Source organism: Rhinatrema bivittatum, chromosome 9 (genome assembly GCF_901001135.1).
Source record: "Rhinatrema bivittatum chromosome 9, aRhiBiv1.1, whole genome shotgun sequence".
Taxonomy (NCBI): domain Eukaryota; kingdom Metazoa; phylum Chordata; class Amphibia; order Gymnophiona; family Rhinatrematidae; genus Rhinatrema; species Rhinatrema bivittatum.
Window position 1 is genome coordinate 249,589,947 of NC_042623.1, and position 22,214 is coordinate 249,612,160.

General features: G+C 43.3%; 1 protein-coding gene across 2 annotated transcripts in view; it reads left to right on the top strand.

The window, feature by feature from the left end:
• Positions 1-22,214, top strand: part of SPATA16 (spermatogenesis associated 16) — a 317,457-nt gene that overhangs the window by 211,128 nt on the left and 84,115 nt on the right. The window contains exons 6-7 of one of the 2 annotated variants that reach the window (XM_029617036.1): positions 4,545-4,692; positions 20,990-21,136. In XM_029617036.1, coding sequence (XP_029472896.1) covers positions 4,545-4,692; positions 20,990-21,136 — 295 coding nt within the window. The remainder of the gene's footprint in view (positions 1-4,544; positions 4,693-20,989; positions 21,137-22,214) is intronic. The other variant, XM_029617037.1, reaches the window with a different exon arrangement.

A 22,214-nucleotide genomic window follows, 5' to 3' on the forward strand; every position in this document is an offset into this window, starting at 1 on the left:
TATTAAAAATAACCCAGGCTGGAATTTTAAAAGTATGATTCTTGTGCCAGTGCCCCCCTCCCGCTGCACCTCCATCCCTTCCCTATTAAAAAAAAAAAATAAAGATATATATATATATATATATATGGTATATATTTAATATGATTATTAGTTGTTTACATTTGCTTCAGTTTCCTAAGGTAGGTCTGTTTAAAATTCATTAATCAGAATCTGCCACTTAGGTTAGGGCATCTCAGTTCATTTTGGGACCCGGGCTATATTTTCACTGTTTTCAGGGGGAAATTGCCTTAGAAAATAAGAACATGCCATACTGGGTCAGCCAAAGGTCCATCAAGCCCAGAATCCTGTTTCCAACAGTGACCAATCCAGGTCACAAGTACCTGGCAGGATCCCAAAAGGTTCATAGATTCCATGCTGTTTATCTCAGAGATAAGCAGTGGATTTCCCCAAGTCCACCTTAATAATGGGTTTATGGACTTTTCTTCCAGGAACTTGTCCAACCCTTTTTTTTTTTTTTTTTAATTCTTTATTTATATTTTGCACAACAACTATTTTCATGCAATTAATACATATATTCAAAATTACATTTGAACATCCTTAGGAGCAGGGTAACTTCAATCTAATTTCGAAAACATATTCACGCATAACATATTTTCACCTAAACTCCTGTTACTAAACAAATGGGGAGCTTAAGTTGAGCAATTAAATTATTATCATAATTTTTAAATAATATACAGAACACGGAGTGTACTTCTACTACTATCCAATTTACCTGGTGTTCAAGATAAACAAGGATTAAGTGCTATTACTCTCCTTCTGTTTCTTGCACTCATCCAAGAAACTTTCTAAATGTGCTGGATCGTAATAAACAAATCTTTTCCCTTCTCTATGCATAACACATTTGCACGGAAATCTAATTATTATATTTATACCAAATGTCCTTGCCAAATTGGCTAACATTATGAACTTTTTCCGTCTCTGCTGTGTTTCCTTAGAAACATCGGGGTAGACCCATATTTTTTGTCCCAGGTAGAGAGTGGCTCTATTTAACATAAACTTTTTTAACACTTTGTCTCTATCTATTGATAGAGCAAATTTCACTAAAAGAGTGCCTCTTCTCTCCACCTGTGAACTAAATGAGGTCTCAATTAATTCGGTTACATTAAGAGATGTTTCTTGTACTACTGGGGGGGGACTTATACCCTGATCTTTATCTATAAAATAAACATTTACAACCACCGGTAACTTATCCAAGGGTATTTGTAAAATTTCAATAAAATAATTTTTTAATTGTTCTTGTAAAGATATCATTTTACATTTTGGGAAGTTTACCATCCTCAAATTCAAATATCTAATGGAATTCTCCAAATTTTCCACTTTTTTTTTGAACTATACTTTCACCTTGGATAATAGTAGATTGAACTTCTTTAATAGTGGTTATCTCGTCCTCAACTTTTTTCAAAGTTGCCCCGTAGTTTGTAACAATAGGGTTTATATTCAACAGGACTTCTTGCATGTCTTTAATATTTACATTAAGTTTCATTATATTATTTTGAAGTGCAGACATGGCTTGCCATAACATTTCTAATGTGACAGATTTCTTATCAGGCATTGGTGTAAATAATAAAACTTGAGGGCTTTCCTGTTTCTGGTTTGAGGCAGACTCCATAGGGGGAGTGGCACTCGCACCAGGTGTTTCATTACTTCGGTTAGGGCCAGAAATTTTCCCCTTAACTGCTAACTCTCCCTGGACAAGGGGAAGTTCATCTCTTCTTCCCCTTTCATACACTTCTTTAAAGTCACAGCTCTCCTCAATCGGGCTCGACTGAAGGAACGATATACGTTCCATTGACGAGCCAGTTGCTGTGGCAGTGGAAGTGATCACAGGTGGTGGTGGTGTAATTGGGGCCCCGGGACTGAGAGTCACATCTCCCTCCAGAAGAGAAGTTTGCTCACCTACCCCTTCTGTAGCAGGAACCTCAGGGGCCGCTATCTCCGATACCAGGTAAAAAGTGGTCAGCGTTGTTTGCTTAGGGCTTGATCTGGCAGGGGTTGAGGCATCCTGCCTGATTTTACCCTTGCGCTTTGTATGCGGCATAGGAAAACTGTCACTCCAAATCTTGACCGGAACAAACGCTGTAACTTCGCCCGATTCTGTATTTTCTTTGTAATCCTTTCGGAGGGTTGAGCAAAGTCCAAGCTAGCGATCTGGGCAGCCTCTCAGCCTTCGCCGGCCTAAGCCGGACCAAGTCGGCGCGCCCCTTACGGAGCGTGCGGCTTAGGCAGCGCGCCGCGACGGCGGGGCGCCGCCTGCCTTTTGATTTTATAGGGCAAGGGCCACCCTTCCGCCACTCACGTCACTCGGCTCCGCCCACTTGCACCGTCCTGCGGTCAGCCGGGTCTCTCGGGCTGATTAGGGGATTCAAACAAGATATTCCGGGGGAACCACGCCAAGTGCAGGTAAACTTGGGCCTCTCACCTCCTCCTTAGGCTCCCCGTCCAACCCTTTTTTAAACCCAGCTTCACTAACAGTTTTTACCACATCCTCTGGCAAAAAAATTATAGAGTTTACTTATGCATTGAGTAAAAAGGTTTCTCTTATTTGTCTTAAATGTATTACCTGGTAACTTCATTGCATGTCCCCTAGTCTTTGTAATTTTTAAAAGAGAAAACAACCAATTTGTGTATACCCGTTCCACTTCACTCATTTTATAGATTTCTATCATATCTCCACTAATCCATCTCCAAGCTGAAGTCCTAACCTCTTTAGCCTTTCTCTGAAGGGGAATCACTCCATCCCCTTTATTATTTTAGTGAAAATACATTGCTGTGTTACTATTGTAGCAAAAATGGCAGGTGGCACCTTGTAGACGAACCAATTTATTGAGGCATGAGCTCTCAAGGACAGATGCATCTGATGAAGTGGACGCTGGTCCTCGAAAGCTCATGTCTCATTAAATGTGTTCGTCTACAAGGTGCCATCCACCTCTGTCATCTATATTATTTTGGTCACCTTTCTCAGTAACTTTTCTAATTGTGCCGTATCTATTTTAGATGCATTCTCTGCTCCACATGTCAAACTCCAGGAAGCATTAATCTATTGACGTTTGCTGCAAGCCAGTTTACTACCTGGCTTTCTTTACCTTATCAGAACTATAGGGGATGGAGTACTGCAAAGGCAGAATCACAGCCCCCAGGAACAGGGATTCACCCCCGCACATCAGTAACATCTACAGATAAGATTCTGGGTGCTTAGCTCCATGCTCTGGCTCACCCACTGTGGAATGTCACTGCGATAGTTGGCTTGCAAAAGGAGAAGAGGTAGTAAATATTATAAAAATGGCTGCACATCCCTGGGGACATGGGGATGAAGCCTCAATTTGGGAAGTTTTCACTTGATCTGGAAGCCCATAGCAGAAGGCAAAATATTATGGCAAAGTTAGGACCATATTTACTAAGCATTTTAGACTCAAAATGAGAGAGAACCTTCAGTAAACATCCCCCTTAAATTGTTTAAAAAACTATTTCTCGTAAAGCCATGGGCAGTTTGTAAACCCCGGCCGATTATCCGTTCTATGTAAACTGGATTGATATGTATCTCATACAGGAATTTCGGTATATAAAAATAAATAAATAAATATAACTTTGAGCATTCCCAGGGGCATTCTTTCCCTTTTCTTCCAGTGAAAAAGGGGACCCGCACGTGCAAATGGATCCTACCTCCTCTAGAGTCAGTAATAAGTTAACTTGGGATTCAAACTATCATACAGCAAAATAATTGTCAATAGTTTCTATCCAAGTCTGTATTTGGAATCAGGAAACAGCATTGGGGAGAAACGAGATAGGAAATGAGATTCAATTTCCCATTTTGTTTCAGACCGTTTTCAAAACAGAATAAGTCAGGTCCAGGCCTCCAGGCCAATTAACCGCAGATCTTCAAAGGCAACTCATGCACGTAAGGTTCACTTAAAAAAACTCGGGGTAAAATCTACACGTAAAAAGGTTCGCACAGACTTTACCCAACCGCACACAGTTAGAAAATGATCCTGCTGGAGGGCAGTGACGGAGGTCGAGGGGAAATCAGTACAGTGTGAAGCATCACTTAGTGGGCAGCGACACAGGATCAGAAACACGGGAAACACTTGTGTTAATGGCGTGAATGTTATAACAGTAAATCAAAAGAAACGAGCAGCACACTAGGCCAAATTCAGAATGGCCACCGTATAGACGTACCGGCCCAACAATGTTGTTGCTTCTCCCTTCTTCTGCCTGTCTGCTCATGCTTCCCCTCCTCCTGACATGTTTTACTGCTTTCTGCAAATTGCCAGCTGCTTGTGAATAAAAACACATATCTAGTTCATTTCCCTTTTGGGGAGATAGTTTCTTGAAAGATTTTGTTCCCGATGAAATGGAAAAACCCTAACCATTGCCGTTCTGAGTGGGAGGGTGCGGCAGCCTTTTATGGAGCAGATTTGATATCTTTGCATTAGGTTGAAGGAAGTACTGCTGTGCTTTTGTCACTTATGGCACCTCTTTTCTCTTAGGCTATGATTGAAGAAGCTATCACAAGAGCCGAATCGTTTTCAGTGATGTATACGCCATTTGCAAAAAAGTTAAGGGCTGAGAAAACAGAAAAGGTGAAGGAGATATTTACAAAAAAGCACCCTGCCTATGCAGAGTACATATACTCAGGTAAAACAAAAAATGGCTTTATTGTAAGAAATCTGACTATATATTAAAGTGTGGTATACTGAAATAGACTGGAATAAAAAATTACAGGGAAATATTATATTGGTCCACGTGCTGAAAATGTGGCCCACTTATGCCATTAAATATTTTTCCACTATATCCTGGCAAAGTCAAGTCCATGTGTTTCACTAATTCCTAAAATTTGACTTTGACAAAAAAAATGATTTTAAGTCTCACGCAGTGAAAAGAAAAAAAAAAAAGACTGGCACAGAATGCAAACCCCAGGATGGCTACGCAAAGTCCACAGTGACAGACTATAGGATTATGGTCCCCATTCTCTTAAAAAACCTTCCCTACATGAGCAAAGTATTGTGCTTGCCATGTTACTCTTATAAGAATATGTAGAAATAAGAGTAAGAAACAAGCTGTAGGTGAGACCTTTTTATTGGACTAACTCCCTGTATTTCCTTCATCAGGTCAATGAAGAATCCTTATTTAAGAAATAGAGACCTCTAGGAGTGGCAAAGGATATTCTTGCAGTTAAAATCTTTAAATCCGTTAACAGCTAAAGTGTTTAACAACAAAGACAATGACAGAAATATTTTGCCATGTGAAGTAACACAAGGTGGTGGCTTCAGGGTATGTCTTGATTCACTGGCTGCATGGTTGTACTGACTATATCTTGGGTGTAGGCTGCCCTTTACCAGTACAAATAAAAGATCAGGATTCTCATAAACAGTTTGAGTGTCTCACCTTACCTCCATTCAGGACGCCTGACACCTCTGTTTGCTCCTCCCGGGGTAGGCCACCTGACCAACCATGCTTCCTCTAATGGCTACAGTGCCCCTTTCCAGCTTAGAGGAGCCAATTCATAGGGCTTCTTCAGGTTAAGCCCCCAGATTAGCACTCATAGCCCTTCTCTGACTGGGCTCAGGCTGCTCTTTGCTATGTGCTTTTTTTTACGGTGCTGGTCTTACTGGGGGATACAGGGTACATGCCACCAGTTTAAAACCCATAGGCAAACACCTGCTTTAGGACCATCTGTTTAATGCAGCTCTCCTCTCCATAAGGATTCCAGCATAGTAGCAGTTCTAGTCCTTGGAAATCTTAAACTTTCCAGTTTGCAGTCCAGGATATTATTAGGTGCTCCTACTCTCAGGCACCAGGCTATTAATGCTAGAAGTTACCAGCCTCATAAGAACATAAGAACATGCCATACTGGGTCAGACCAAGGGTCCATCAAGCCCAGCATCCTGTTTCCAACAGTGGCCAATCCAGGCCATAAGAACCTGGCAAGTATCTAAAAACTAAGGGGTAGATTTTTTAAAAAGCGCGATCGCGTACTTTTGTTTGCGCAGCAGGCACTGGATTTTAGAGGATACGCGCATAGCCGCGCGTATCCTCTAAAATCCTGGATCGGTGCGCGCAAGGCTGCCGATTTTGGGCAGCCTGCGCGCGCCGAGCCGTGCAGCCTGCCTCCGTTCCCTCCGAGGCCGCTCCGAAATCGGAGCGGCCTCGGAGGGAACTTTCTTTCACCCTCCCCTCACCTTCCCCTACCTAACCCACCCCCCCGGCCCTATCTAAACCCCCCCCCCCTTACCTTTGTCCCTAGATTTACGCCTGCGAGAAGCAGACGTAAATCTACATGCGCCAGCGGACTGCTGGCGCACCGTCTTCCGACCCAGGGGCTGGTCTGGAGGCCTGGACCACGCCCCCAAGCCGGCGCCATGCCCCCGGTCCCGCCCCCGAAACGCCGCATCCCGCCCCCGAAACGCCGCGTCATCCGGTCCCGCCCCCCGACACGCCCCCTTAAAAAAACCCCAGGACTTACACACGTCCTGGGGCTCTGCGCGCGCCGGCGGCCTATGCAAAATAGGTGCGCCGGCGCACAAGGCCCTGCTCACGTAAATCCGGGCGGATTTACGCGAGCAGGGCTTTTAAAATACGCCCCTAAGTCTATTCCATGTTACCGTTGCTAGTAATAGCAGTGGCTATTTTCTAAGTCAACTCAATTAATAGCAGGTAATGGACTTCTCCTCCAATAACTTATCCAATCTTTTTTTAAACACAGCTATACTAACTGCACTAACCACATCCTCTGGCAACAAATTCCAGAGTTTAATTGTGCGTTGAGTGAAAAAGAACTTTCTCCGATTAGTTTTAAATGTGCCACATGCTAACTTCATGGAGTGCCCCCTAGTCTTTCTATTATCCGAAAGAGTAAATAACCGATTCACATCTACCCGTTCTAGACCTCTCATGATTTTAAACACCTCTATCATATCCCCCCCTCAGCCGTCTCTTCCCAAAGCTGAAAAGTCCTAACCTATTTAGTCTTTCCTCATAGGGGAGCTGTTCCATTCCCCTTATCATTTTGGTCGCCCTTCTCTGTACCTTTTCCATCGCAATTATATCTTTTTTGAGATGCGGCGTCCAGAATTGTACACAGTATTCAAGGTGTGGTCTCACCATGGAGCGATACAGAGGCATTATGACATTTTCCGTTTTATTCACATTCCCTTTCTAATAATTCCCAACATTCTGTTTGCTTTCTTGACTGCCGCAGCACACTGAACCGACGATTTCAATGTGATATCCACTATGACGATTTCAAGGTGTTATCCACTATGACGTCTAGGTCTCTTTCTTGGGTGGTAGCACCTAATATGGAACCTCTGTACAAATTCTCAACCTTCAGAAGTCCAGAAATTTTAATAATGATTTTATTATTATTTTCTTATTCTGTGATTTCACAAACACCTTCAGATATCAAAGAGAAGTAGGATTTCTGGGAACCCTTAGGCATATGCCTATGTTGCCTATGCCTAAATCCAGTCCTAACCCTTTCTGTGAAAAAATATGTTCTGATGTTAGTCCTGTCTACCCCTTTGGAGCCTCATATCTTCACCACAAGCTCTTGAACTTCTTTACTCTGAAATAAATTAGTTTTTACCAGTACAGAGAACAAACTACTGTTTTGTAATATTTTTTAGGCATCTGATTAAATTGTGGATTGAAATCTTTGCAAGTGACACAAAATAAATGTATCCAACACATATTGAATATAGAGTAACAAACAAAGCACAACTATATTGTATAATTGAAAGGGATATTAACCTAAAGCTGAAGGGCTAGAATCAGGACATTTTAGCACCTTTTTTTCAGTACAGTGCCCCAAAAAGCTGTACAGTCCAGAAAAAACCCCAGGACAGTTGGCAACCCTAGTCCCATACTGTTGCTACAATCAGATAATCATCACAACTAAAGCTAGATGTGCCAAGTCACTGGCATGGCACCTAATGAGAGTTAGGAGCAATTAGCCTAATGGAGTCAACTACCAAGGAAATAGCTGCTTTAAAATAAGCATCATTCAATTGTACTTTTTTTTTTAATTGCATTTACAATAAGATATCCATAGTTACATCTTAATGATGATATCAGGAAATAGGCATCTACAATTTTCTTTCAGATAAACATCTCACAAAAGATAATATCCAGGAAAAATATATAAAGATTATCATCTATGCCAAATAAGGAAAAAGGCAGGGGGGGACATTATAAAGAGCAATATACATTGAAATATGTAAAAATAAATAGGTGAGGAAAATAAAAAAAAACACCCCAATATTCATATATTGCCTAAACATTCAGAGCATATTAGGTGTGCGTATCTAGAAAAACCCGTAATTGTGAAGGGTCAAAAAAAAGATATTTAACATTCCCCAATTTAATATTACACTTACACAGATATTGTAATAAAAAATAAGCACCTTTTGAGATAACCTCTTCACGCATTGATAGAAATTTTTTCCTCCGAAACTGTGTTTGCCTTGTCACATCTGGAAAAAAGTTTCTGTTCGTAGAACATAGATTCTCAGTTGTGGAAAAAGAATAGAATAGTATTCTGATCAGCAAGAAAAGCACATGAAACCAGTAAAGTTCCTTGTCTAGAAACTGCCATCTCATGCGACTGTTCCAGAATTTGAGTTAAATTTGATGAGGCCTCTTCAGGAGGTTCAGTCGATGCTAATCCGTCAGATTTAGAGAGGAAATATATTTTAGTAATCACCGGCATAGTAGATTCAGGCATTTTCAAAACCTGATAAAGATAGTTTTTAAACAGATCAATAATAGGCAAAGACTTTATAACCGGAAAATTTACTACTCTTACAGCTCCTCAAGGTATTTTCAATATTTTCCAACCTCTTAGTTGTAATTAAGTCAGATTGAACCATAGTAGATTGAGCTTGCTCTACTACGGTAAATCATGATTCCAAAACTTCTAACTTGGACCCAAGCTGAGAGATAGAGTTCAAATTAGCCTTAACCTTAGCATTTGTATCCAAAAAAACTTTTGTGAGGTTGGAAATTGAAGACTCTAAGGATTTAATAGCTTGGCAGAGTACTTCAAGTGTTATTGCTTGGGGTTTAACTAAACCCAAATTGGAGAGTGCTGCCATCCAATCTGCACCATCTCCACTCCATATTCTGCCCTCAAGCTGGGCTAGCAGTGTCGAAGCTCTACTTACAGGAATAGGAATGGCCCCTTCCACGACTTTTTCATCGGGACTTACTCCTCCTATAGATCCCAAGATGGATCCTGGCTCTTCGGCATTTATGCCCTCCATAGGCCCCGCCATCACATCAGCTCGGTTCCCCTCCTTCATGAACAGAAGGTTGGAGGATTCATTTCCAGGAGGAGAAGGCATTTTAGGCGCTCTAGGGGTCAATGATATTTCCTCGATCTGAGGGGACAGTGTTTGCTCAGCGTCATTCCCACTAGCGATCACTTCCAGAGCTCTTGTGGGGATGGGGGAGAAAAAGCCCTCTATTTGTGTCTGTAAGCCTCCCAATGTCGGGGAGTTTGTGCTGACCCCCCGCAACTTGGCCTTACGCTTTGTATGCAACATCTGGAGCAGTTGGTCAATATAGAAAAAAAAAGGAAAAATAACGCGGCAGAGGAGCTCTTCTCAGCGTTCCTCACTGTCAGCCATCTTAACTCCGCCCCCACATTCAATTGTATTTTTAAAAAAGCAATTTTGTTTAAACCACTCCTCCTTGCAAGGTCTAGTGATAATCAACCGTAGATTTTGCAGCTAATATTGGTGGTAGTGGAGTATACAAGCAACACAAATAGAAAGGCAAAACCCAGAGCTGAGAACAGACTGGTATGAAAAGGCAGGAAAGAGAAAACATAGGGAGAGCTCTGTGTAGAACTTTGGGAAAGAGAGGAATCAAGCTCCATGCCCCTAGATACACCAAGATTCTGACACATAAAGAAGCTGAAAGTAGCAAGAAAGGAGGGAGGTCGGAGATGAATTAATATCTTCCCTAAAGAAGGGGAAGACTGCGAGTATGAAAGGGAAAAGAGAAGACTTGGAGAAATATACCAAAGGCCTGTTCTGACTGGCCTCGATCAACCAACAATTTGAGTAGCATGGTGTTGGGAACCCAAGGAGCAAGGGCTAAGGTTACAGGTAAGCAAGCCAGAACCACTGGCCCAAAAGAGAGAAAAGGATGGGTTTAAGAATCACCTTTCACTCTGGTAATGACATTTATTATATTTTCAAAATAATAAATTGTGTCTTGGTACAAGAGCTTGGGAAAACATGCATCCCTTAATCTGCATCCTTCTTAGAAACTGTTAATTAATAGTGTCAATGTATTTTGTGTCATTTATTTGGATTTAACTTTGCAGTAACTCTGGAACCTGAAAGCAAATGTGCACTTCTGAGCAGCAAATTGAAAGCAATTAGCCTTTCAATAGATGCAGCATTACAGCAGATGGTTTGGCTATTTAATAGCTGTTAAGTGGTATTTAATTGGATTCTCCAGATTACAGATCAGCAGATTTTGTGCACATAACCCCAATATAGTACCTTTACATATCAATGAAGCAAACTCTGCTGAGAGTATTAAAAAAAAAAACTTGCTCTTTGCATAACTGACAGAATGCAGTTTGCTGGCAGGTCTGGGGCCCAAAATAGCTTGGTTTTCAGCCTAACACACCATCTGTGTACAAAGCTGTGTACATACATAGGAAACTAGGGATGTGAATCGTTTTTTGACGATTTAAAAAAATCGTCAGATTTTTTTAAATCATCAAAAATCGTTAGAGTTGCGATACAATACAAATTCCCCCGATGTATCGTCAAAAATCGTTAAATCGGGCACGGGAATTATTTGGGGGGAGGGTGGGAAAACCGGCACACCAAAACAACCCCTAAACCCACCCCGACCCTTTAAAACCAATCCCTTACCCTCCCCCACCCTCCCGAACCCCCCCAAAATGTTAAAATACCTGGTGGTCCAGGGGGGGTCCCGGCACGATCTCCCGCTCTCGGGCCATCGGCGCCATTTTGGCTGCCACTAATATAAATGGCGCCGATGGCTCGATAAAAAAAACCACCCAACCCTTTAAACCGACCCCCTTAGCCTCTCCCACCCTCCCGACCCCCCCCCCCCAAAACCTTTTAAAATTACCTGGTGGTCCAGGGGGGGCGTGGGGAGCGATCTCCCACTCTCGGGCCATCGGTTGCCACTCATAAAGATGGCACCGATGGCCCTTTGCCCTTACCATGTGACAGGGTATCCGTGCATTTGGCCGGCCCCTGTCACATGGTAGGAGCACTGGATGGCCGTATTGCCAATATTCAAAATGGCGCCGGCGCTACCTTTGCCCTCACTATGTCATAGGGGCCGACGGTCGGCCCCTGTGACATAGTGAGGGCAAAGGTAGCGCCGGCGCCATTTTGAATATTGGCAATACGACGCGAGTGCAGGAGGTCGCTCCCGGACCTTCGCTGGACTTTTGGCAAGTCTTGTGGGGTCAGGAGGCCCCCCAAGCTGGCCAAAAGTCCCTGGGGGTCCAGTGGGGCTCTGGCAGCGATCTCCTGCACTCAGGCCGTATTGCCAATATTCAAAATGGCGCCAGCACTACCTTTGCCCTGTCACATGGTAAGGGCAAAGGGCCTCGGCGCCATTTTTATTAACGCAGCTGATGGACCAGGAATGGGAGATCGTTCCCCACGGCCCCCCTGGACCACCAGGTATGTGTAAAAAGTTTGGGGGGGGTCAGGAGAGTGGGGGAGGCTAAGGGGGTAATTTTAAAAGGTCGGGGTGGGTTTTTTTTTTTATCGGCGCGGGCCTCACTAAAAAAAATTAGTGATGTGAATTGGAATCGGAACCGATTTCAATTCACATCTCTAATGATCAGATTCCCCCCCCCCCCCCCCCCCACAGCCGAACCCGATCATTAAAAGGATCGGGCACACGATTCACATCCTATAGGAAACTGGAAAAACACATGGGAATTATGTAATGTAAACGAAATGTATAAAGCAACAAACAAATGTAGGGACCCCTGGGCTCACCTAGAAAGATTATCAGTCAGGCGATTAATAAATAATTATTTTTTTTTAATATATCTCTTTTATTGAAACCAAAGAGAAATTTGGGCTGAAAACAATAACAAATAGTTAACACAGTAAGTACCAGTAATGGTTTTTACAGACACAACCGATATCAATGGTGAAAATCATCTCTTGTGTTTCATTTTCCTTTTTTCCAATAAACAGTTTCCTTCCCCCTCCGCCTCCCCCCACCATACACACACACTCACATACTTAGGGTTGAGATGGTAGCACTTTTTAAAGTAGTGTGGCTGCTTTCTTCCACAAGAAGAAATAGTCCTTTAACAGGAGCAAGTGCTTGGGTTGATAGATCGACTTTTTCCGTAGCAGTTCCAGCTGAGCTTGTTGTTGCATTGAGATTTGCCAATCGTATACTGAAGGCAAAGAGTCTGAGTTACATTGGAGCAGAATGTGCTTTATAGCCAGGACCAATGCAATAGAAAGAAACTGGCTACCCCCTCTTGGAAGGGAGGCTCCATCGCTGGACATATGTAGATAGAATAGAGCTCCTCACCAGGGCACCGGTCTGCCAAGTACTTGTTCCACTAATCCCTGAATTTGTGACCAGTATCCATTCAATTTAGGACATCCAGTGAACATGTGGCAGAGAGTCCCTGCTTGAGCATTGCATTTAAGGCAGTGGTCAGAATCCCAAAGGTGCATTTTGATCCCCTGCGTTCTCGATAAGTAAACCCAATGCAACAATTTGAATTGAATCTCTTGCAGGGTAGCAGACAGTAACTGCCGCCAAAGACCCAAGAAAGCCTTTTTCACAATTTCAACTGTGACAGGTCCCCCTAGATCAACCTTCTACCCCCCAGCCAAATGAGTTAGATGCAGGTCTGGAAGAGTGGGCTTCAATTGCATGATCCAATGCAATTTTAGTAAATTTGGGGGGCGTAGCAAAGAAAGAATCTTCCTCATCAGTCATAGACTAAAATCTCCCTTACACATTTGATAATTATAGTGGCATTCTTGCAAATACGCGAAGAACTGCGTTTGGGGGATCTCCCACTGTGAAGTTGTTGAAAATAATAAAAGGCATTTGTTTCCTCATCTACCCATTGGGAGAGGAGGCGGAAGCTTTTGTTGGTCCATGACCTGAAGTCCCCACTTCTCCGACCTGGTATCAAATCATTACCCACTAGAGATATGAAGGGAGAAACATGCCAGCTGCACCCAATCAACTGGTGCCACCATCGCCACGCCTTGCCTTAGGCTCTCAGCCAAAACGAGACGGGGAGCACAGAAGCTATACTAGTAGGGAGTAAGTGTAGACGGTTGAGGGGTGAGAAAGGGGCGACCCAATCTTGGAACAAACCTTCAACATCGAATTTGGTGTGTCGCGCAGCCCAATCATGGATTTGACACATAAGGCAAGCAATGTTGTATAAACATGGGTCAGGTAGTGTTACTCCGCCCAATCTCAAGCCTGAGTACATCAAATTTGACCCTGGCCTGCTTTTCCCCCAGAGAAATGAGCCAACCATAGATTGAAAAGCTCTAATATCCCTCTCCTTTAACCAAATAGGGAGCATCTGAAGACAATAGAGAAACTTTGGAAGGACCACCATCTTGATGAGAGCACATAGCCCCAGAAAAGCTAGTGGAAGGTCTTTCCAACGACGAAGCTGAAGCCTTGATCTTTCGATTATGGGTGTAATATTCACCTCATATAATTTTTTGTAGTTGGCATCCAGGTGAATTCCCAAATTGCATATAGAAAATTGTGCCCAGCTCAAGGGGAAGGGACTCTGCCACCATTGTGGCAGGGATGCATCAAGGAGCAAGGCTTCAGATTTGTCAAGGTTCAAGTGGAGGCCTTCAAAAGAGCCGAATATGGATATGATATGCAGTATATCACTTAGTGCTTCCCTTGGGTTCCTAATAAAAAGCATCATATCATCAGCAAATAATCCCATCTTCACCTGTTGGTGTTGCAATAGGATACCTTGATTCTAGTCTAAGTTGTGCAGCCTGATAGCCAATGGTTCCAAAGAGAGTACAAAGAATAGGGGGGCGAGGGGGCATCCTTGTTGGGTACCTCTACATAACGGGAAAAAAATCTGAAAGCACCCCGTTCACCAGGATTTTGGTCTGTGGTTGACGATACAGAAGCCAAACCCAGGCAATGAAATCTACCCCAACACCAAATCAGTCCAGGAATCAAAAAAGATAAGGCCAATCCACACAATCAAACGCTTTAGCCACATCCAGGCTAAGCAACATGCCATCCGGATTGTTTTGAGTGGGAGCCTGCAGGGCCAAAATAGCCTTAATTAAATTGATCACTGAGAGGCAGCCTTTCATAAATCTGGTTTGATCTCTATGTACAACCTGTTGTATTACCCAGTTCAAGCATGCTGCCAATACAGCCACTAATATTTTTATGTCTTGGTTCAATAATGATATTGGCCTATAGCCGTCAGGTGATTCCGCATTTTTCCCTAGTTTGGGAATTAATACTATGGTGGCAACATTTTGTTCTCCCCCAAAGAAGCCCCACGTGTGCGCTGCATGAAACATGCGGATCATATATGGTGCTACTTGGGGGTACTAGTAATTTATAAAACAGGGCCGAATCCATCTGGTCCCTGGGACTTGGCTACGGGTAGCTTCCGAATAACTTCAAGCACTTCTTTCAACTGAACAGGGGTCGCCAGATATTGATTGGTATCTTTGGAGAAGTGCGGGACCGTCAGCTCTTTGAAAAATTCATCCCTATTCGAATTGGAAGAAGGTACAGAAGTGTATATTTGCTGAAAATAGTCAACAAAACTGGATAAAATTTCCGAAGTATGAATGGTGTACCTGGACTTCACCTGAAGATGCTGGATTAAATCCCGCATGGGCCCCTACTACCCTTAACTTGTCTTGCAAGTAACTTCCGGGATTTATTTCCCCACTGGTAAAATTTAAACTTATAATACAGTAAGTTGCGCTGTGCTTTTGCTATGAGAAGGGCATTCATCTCCTGTCTGGCTTGCATTAATTCCTTTTTGGTGGAATCAGCTAATGTTTGGGCATGTAATTGTTTTAAAGATAGTATTTTTTTTGTAAGGTCTAGAAGGTCTTGTTGGTATTTGTATTTTTATATGCAGGGTAAGCCAGAATATGGCCATACAACACTGCCTTTGCGGCATTCCAAAAGGTAATATTGTCCTCATCTTCCATATCATTAAGACACTTATAATCTTCCCATTTCTCCTTAAGAAATAAAACAAATTGGGGATCATCATGCAATCAGGGGGATATTCTCCATTGCCTGGAGGGTTGGGCATATGGAGCAAATTCCAGGCAGCACAGCACTGCGTCATGGTCTGAGAAGACTACAGAGTCAATATTACAGCCTTCCACCCTAGAATATAGAGTTTCCGTCAATAGTAAATAATCCAATCTGGCATATACCCGGTGGGAGTGAGAGAAATGCGTGAAGCTCGCCTTCTCCAAGTGAACTGCCCACCACACATCATGCGAATCCTTACATAAGAGCCGATACAGAAAAACCCATGGGAGAGCCGGCGCGCACCGAGGCCACTCTCCTGGGCACGCGATTCAGAAACAAAAAATATGCAAATGAAGGAATGCGGTTAAAGGAGACACTAGGGACACTAGCACGTCCCTAGCACCTCCTTTTTGACAGACGTGGCGGCTGTCAGCGGGTTTGACAGTTGATGCTCAATTTTATCGGAGTCGGTTCTCGAACCCACTGACAGCCACGGGTTCAGAAAACGGACCCTGGCAAAATTGAACATCCGTCTTCCAACCCATGGGCCGCGGGCAGATTTTTATTTTTTTTTTATTTTTGGGGCCTCCGACTTAATATCGCTATGATATTAAGTCAGAGGATTACAGAAAAGCAGTTTTTTCTGCTTTTCTGTACACTTTCCCAGTGCCGGCCGAAATTAAAATGTGCGGCTTGGCTGCTCATTTTATTTTCTGTATTGCGCGGGAATGACTAATAGGCCCATCAACATGCATTTGCATGTTGCGGGCGCTATTAGTTTTGGGGGGGGTTGGCCACGCGGTTTCCACGCGCTATTACCCCTTACTGTATAAGGGGTAAAAATAGCGTGTCGAAAACGCTCGTCCAACCGGGGCTAACAGCGTGCTCAGCCTGAGCGCACTTTACTGCATCAGCCCAATAGATAGCTGATACCTAAATTTGCTTGATTTTTTTTTTTTTTTAGTTTTAGAGGGTTTGCAATCTATGGTGGGATTATTGATAGTATTAAAATCTACCCCCATTAGTAAAGTATACTCAGATCACGGGGCTACTTGAGAGGTCAAATGAGAAAAAAACCAGTGTGAATAAGAATTGGGGGCATAAATGTTTACTAGTAGGATTTTGAGCCCCTGCAGGACTCCCCTCACAATTATGTATCTACCTTCCGGATAGCAACCCCCTGTTGGCTAGATTAGAAGGAGTAAAAAAGAATGACCAACCCACTCTCTCTTGAGCTTCTGATGCTCAGCAGCTGATAAGTGCATTTCCTGTAAAAAGCTACTGCTATGCTTTTGCTTTTAAAACATTGTAGCATTTTCTTTCTTTTGACAGGAGAGTTAAGGCCCACTATGTTAAGGGATCCTATAGTAAGGTTAGACATTAAATTGTTTAGTTTTCCACCTTTCTGCAGAATAGATCTCCCATGGCAACAGGAGAAGTTCCCAGCAGAGACTCCTCCTATACGCTGCCTTTGATATCCTATGAAAGATCCCTATCACTTTTTTACAGAAAAGACCATAAACATCATCAATCCCTCTATGTTCTACACACACACACACACACACACACTCAAACAGACCTATTCACACTTGATATAACATTCATACACCCTGAATATCCACAGCAACAATATTCCCCACAGCCCTAAACACTGAACCCTGGTCCAGGCCCTGCGATGTTCACAATCCTCTGCTGGCAGCTCCAGTCTCCCACGAGGTAGTACGCACTGGCCAGGAACTCATGTGCTCCAGGGGTCCGCGCCCAACTGAAGTGCATGGGTTTGGCCCCTTGAAGTGGCCTGTTCGGCCTTAGCAGCATGTTCATTGAGACAAATACTTAATTATGCAGGATTGTGAGTTAAGGTGGCGCGAATAGGTCTATTGCAAACCTTCCAAAAACAAGCACGCCTCATCCTTCGTCGTGAAAACTTTGGCTTCTCCAGGATAATGCACTCTCAGTCAAATGGGGAATTAGAGGGCGAACCGGATCCCTTTATCATATTGCTGGTTGCAGTATGGCATCATCTCTTTGCGAGCGGCCAACACTCTGGCGGAGAAATCAGGAAAGAGAAGGATTTTGTGGCCTTCATACTGTAGCTCTTTTTTTCGATATGCTTGAAGAATATTATTTTTGTCCATATAGTGTAGATTGTTACAGTCTGCGATTCAATATGCTTGAAGAATATGCTTGTAGGATATTATTTTTGTCCATATAGTGTAGATTGTTATGGTCTGCGATTCAAGTCTACCAAGGGACCCAATCGGTATGCCCGTTCCACCATTATGGATCTCGCATTGATGCTGACTCCCAGGTGTTGGGTAACCATACTTCAAACCAGTGATGTAGTGCATCTGCTTGCAGTGATTCTGGCAAACCCACAGCTCGGATGTTATTTCTCCTTGAGTGATATTCCAGTTCATCAAGCTTTTCTTCCAGCTCTAGATTTTTTGCACGTAGAGTCGCCATATTAGCCTTGGCCTTCTCTTGCCACTCTTCCTGGCGCATGATGTGTGCATCTATCGCGGCGATGCAGGGTTGCTCGCTCGTCCATTTATCATGCAACTCATCAAGAGACGATTGCAATTTCTGCAATTTGTCGTTTAGTGCAGCCGACACCGCTTTGGTAATTTCTATGAGCAGGATCTCCGAGACGTCGTCTGATGATGTGTTGAGCTCAGTCACCATTTTGTCTTCTGAACTAGAGGCTTTATCTACGGTCGTCCTCCTCTCCTGACTCAACATGGTGCAGGGTGATAATAGGGAGAGAAGCAGCAAGGGTCCGCAAGAATCCTGTGTAGAAAATTCTGATGAGTCCAATGGAATTTGTATAAGATCTCATTTGAAAGGCCATGGACCCCCGAGGAGCATCGAGCATAGACCTCTGCTCAGGAAGACGTCATTGCCGGAAGTCCGATTAATAAATAATTTTTAAATAAATAAATAATATCCCTGGTAAAGGGACTGTAATGGTATTTTCCAGGCCAACAGCCAAGGTGGCTGTGTGATCCTGGAATGGAGTAATCCTAGAGGGGAAATAATGACCCCCCTAGTGAGAGAAATTTAGGAAGGAGGTTAGAGCAAGAGCTCTCCTCCTTGAAATATAGACATTTTTAGTTCCAAGGAAGGAAACAAGGGGAGAATCCTCTAATTGTCAACAGAGTGGTTTACTACTCCGCAGGTTTTTTTGGAATCCCCAAACAAAAAGGAGAAAGGTAGTGTGATAAGCCTGTGCCATACTTTCAGTTTACCCATCCAGTACAATTAGTGAGGAGAAAAATCTTGCCTGAAGCCTGTGGCATGAGAACCAAATAAATTAATAAACCTATTCATAAGCCAGGATCTCAAGCTATTGGGATCCATTGGAAGAAGACATACTAGAGAAGGAATTGCCTATCAAAGAAATAGCCAGCAGGGACTAGCAGGAAGCCCATATTCCCAGCCGCATCTCTGGGTCCTTAACAGAAAGTAACTGGGTCAAGAATCCTATGTTTCTGTGAATCCAAACTGGAATATTTGGATTCACAGAAACATAGATAAAGACCATTTGGCATTTGGTCAGTCCGATCTGCCCTGCCACAACTCTTGCTTAGCTTTATAGTCCCTTCATGTCTCCTCAGTAAGACTCTCAGTCTGTTCTGGAAAAGGCTGTGCCTCTTGTTCGTCAGGTGCACCCTAGCTCTGCTCTGCAGACCTTGGAACATCATTCCATGTCCAGGAAATCAAAATACACATCAATTCCATCCTCACAGCCATTCATTCATTTCCTGCCTGTACCTTCCTGCCTCTACCTTCCTGCCTGTACCTTTATCCCTGACTGGGATAAAGCTATCTGCTTTACCCTTTCTCCCAGTGCCACAAAGTCATTTTTCATACATTCTGTGTAGTCCCTAACAGTATCATTCATGTCACTACTACTCTTCTCTTCCTAGGTACAGAGGTTGCTAAGCCTGCAGCTTTGGGGTTTACAAGTTCTGGTTCCTCCTCCTTCTCAGATTTTCCCTCTTCACTTCTAGAACTGTATACTGGTACTTCAGCTCAAGGAAAATTGGAGTCAGTGTGTAGGTCTAGTGGTTGGGTCATCTTGTGGTCCAGTTTCACCTTCCCCGCTGCTTAAGTCTTCCAAATTTGATGCCTCAATAAGCATTTCATTGATGCTTCTCAGCCTTGCCACCTCCTTGTTGAAAGAAATGAGAAAGGCCTACCAAAGTCTATTATTATGTTACTATGTTAGACCAACTAAAATAATTAGCCAATGAGCCAGCTTTAGAGATAATATCAAGCATGCTTCTCCTGAAATATACTTAATTTTTGTTCTGTTTGCTGATGACCAAAATTTGATCTCAATCACGTACTTACTCTCCCCTTTCTAATGCAGGGCAATATTATTTTCTCCAGCTAACAACAAGCAATTCCAATGATCTGTAATAGACCTACTGTTTCTTTTGATAATTTAGTACTTATTTGTGAGAGGCCACTAATTGACCCCTGTTGTGCACACTTTCCCAAATCCTCTGTATACCAAGTCTGAGTGAAGGTTTATTTTGCACTTATTTGTCCAAAACAATAGTTGGTTCCTATTATGTAAATCCCCCCCCCCCCCCCAGCTGCCTAATTGGGCAATAGTCTGTAAATGTAGACTTGAGACAAGGGGTAGGTGGGACAAACAAACATCTCCCTCTAAATGTGTTGTATATGAAATCATTTCAGTCAAGGTTTATTTTCAATCCTCTTTCCCTTTGGAACATTTCAGTGTTCAGTGTGGTGTTTGGAGATTGGCTACCAGAGTTCATGACAGAGATGCCAGTAGAGCCTTGGAGCTTGACTCCCCCTCCCCAAACAAAAAAAATCCCCACTTTCAAATATAGAGCATAGGAAGGGGGTTGCTACATGCTCCACACAAAAGAAGATAGAATGGTATAGCCTCCTTCCCCTAAAAGGGCTTACATTCTAAATGGACAAGACATAGAACCGAAAGTAGGAGGTGCTTCACTAAGCAACATTTTCAGTGGATCAAGTGAAAAGGGGAGATGTGGCCTGGGCTTTTTAGGAAAGGCTTGGTAAAAGATGTAGGTTTCAGCTGGATTTGAAGCTCAAAGGCCTGGGAGTTTGGCAAAGAGAAAAGACTGAACGTAGCTATTTGAGGGCAGCACCAAAAAGATGTTTTCTGCTCAGTTGCTGATAAAAAGGACAGCATGAATCTGAGGCCAGAGGTGTCCTAAGGGGGGTGGGTGTAAACTGGGTGACTGCCTGGGGACCCTTACTTTAGAGGGCTCCTAAATTTTTCAATACATTGGGGGGGGGGTGAAGTTTTGCAAGGAATTGGCTCCATTTGACGTTTAACACTCTCATGTCCCCAACGAATATTAAAAAGATACATGCTATACAACTTTCATTGTAGTTTCATGGATACAGCAAAGTGAAAGTGAAATCGAAAAAGTCCAACTTGCTTAAAAGTCATCAAAATTAATCCTCAGTCTAAGCGGAGTCCCAAACGACTCTCTTGCCCAGTGTCCAGGCAACCCTAAAGCCACCACTGCTGAAGCCATCTTTGGATATTTATTTTTATATCAACAACTAGAAAAATAGTTTGCGTTGGAAAAATGTGCCAACGTCCTCAGCCCCGTTGTTTAAAAGAAACACTTCTCCCTTCGGATTATTTCAGATTCACAGGTGGTTCACATTCTGCCTCAAACTATTGACTGGTCATCTGGTACACCACAGCAATACTTACTGATCTTAGGCTTTAAAAGCAAAGACGATGGAAACTTCTTGGAAAAGATCTCAAACAGAAAGCTACCAACATTTATAGGTACAGTGCAATGGTTAGGTGCAACCAAATGGCCATTTTAAAATTCAGTAAATGATATTATTCATCTAAGCAAAGGCACAAAATACTAGTGGCATGCGGGGTTGGGATTGGAATTTGTTTTTTTTTTTCCTTTCATTTCATTGGGGAGAGGGTTTCATTTTGGGACTTATTCTTTTCATTGTTTCATTTTCGTTTGCTTTGAAAATGACTAAACATGGAAAAAAGCCTCTCGCCAGTTCTGTATGCCATAATGGTGCTGGCCAGCCTGAAGCCAGGACCACTGTTGTGTGCAGGCCTTATTCCAAAATGGCACTGGCTTGCGACTTTGTGTCAGCTGACAGGGCAGGAGTGACTGGGGATAACTCTTGCCCCGTGGAGAGGCAAGGATGGGATAAGAGGTGGATCTGGGTGGCTGTGTGTGGGGGGGAGTCTGTGTGCATGTGTGAGCTAGTGCGTGTGCTTCTGGGAGCCTGTGGGCGCTTTTACGAGCTTGTGTGTGCATGCACGAGTCTGTGTGCCCTTCTATGTTCTTGTGTGAGCTTGTTTGTGCTTCTGTGTACATGCACGAGCTCGTGTGTGCTTTTCCATGCTAGCTCAAGCCTGTGTGTGTAATTGTGTTAGCTTGCGTGCATGCTTGTGCAAGCTGTGTGCTCCTATATGAGTGTCCCTATGCCTGCCTGTCCTATGTGTAGGAACGTGAGGGACAGGGCTTCACAGACAAAGCATATTAGCAAAATTACGGGCTTGCTCGGGTTGTCTGGTCAATAATAGCCTCTGTGTATGTGTACCTTTATGTGTGTGCATCTGTGTGTATGTACTTGTGTGTGTGTGTGTGCCTATGTATGTGCCTGTGAGTGTGGGTGCCTCTTCCTGAGTATGTGTGTGGGGGGTGTGCCTGCCTCCATTTGCTAGTGTATGGGTGCCTCCATTTGCTAGTGTATGGGTGCCTTTGCTTGTTTGTGTGCATGAGTGTGTGTGTGCCTGTATGTGTGTGTTTGTGACAGTGCTTTGCAAACAGAGCATATTGTCTTTGCACATGGCACCTGCCACTGTCCCAGGTATCACCTGGTGGCCTCAG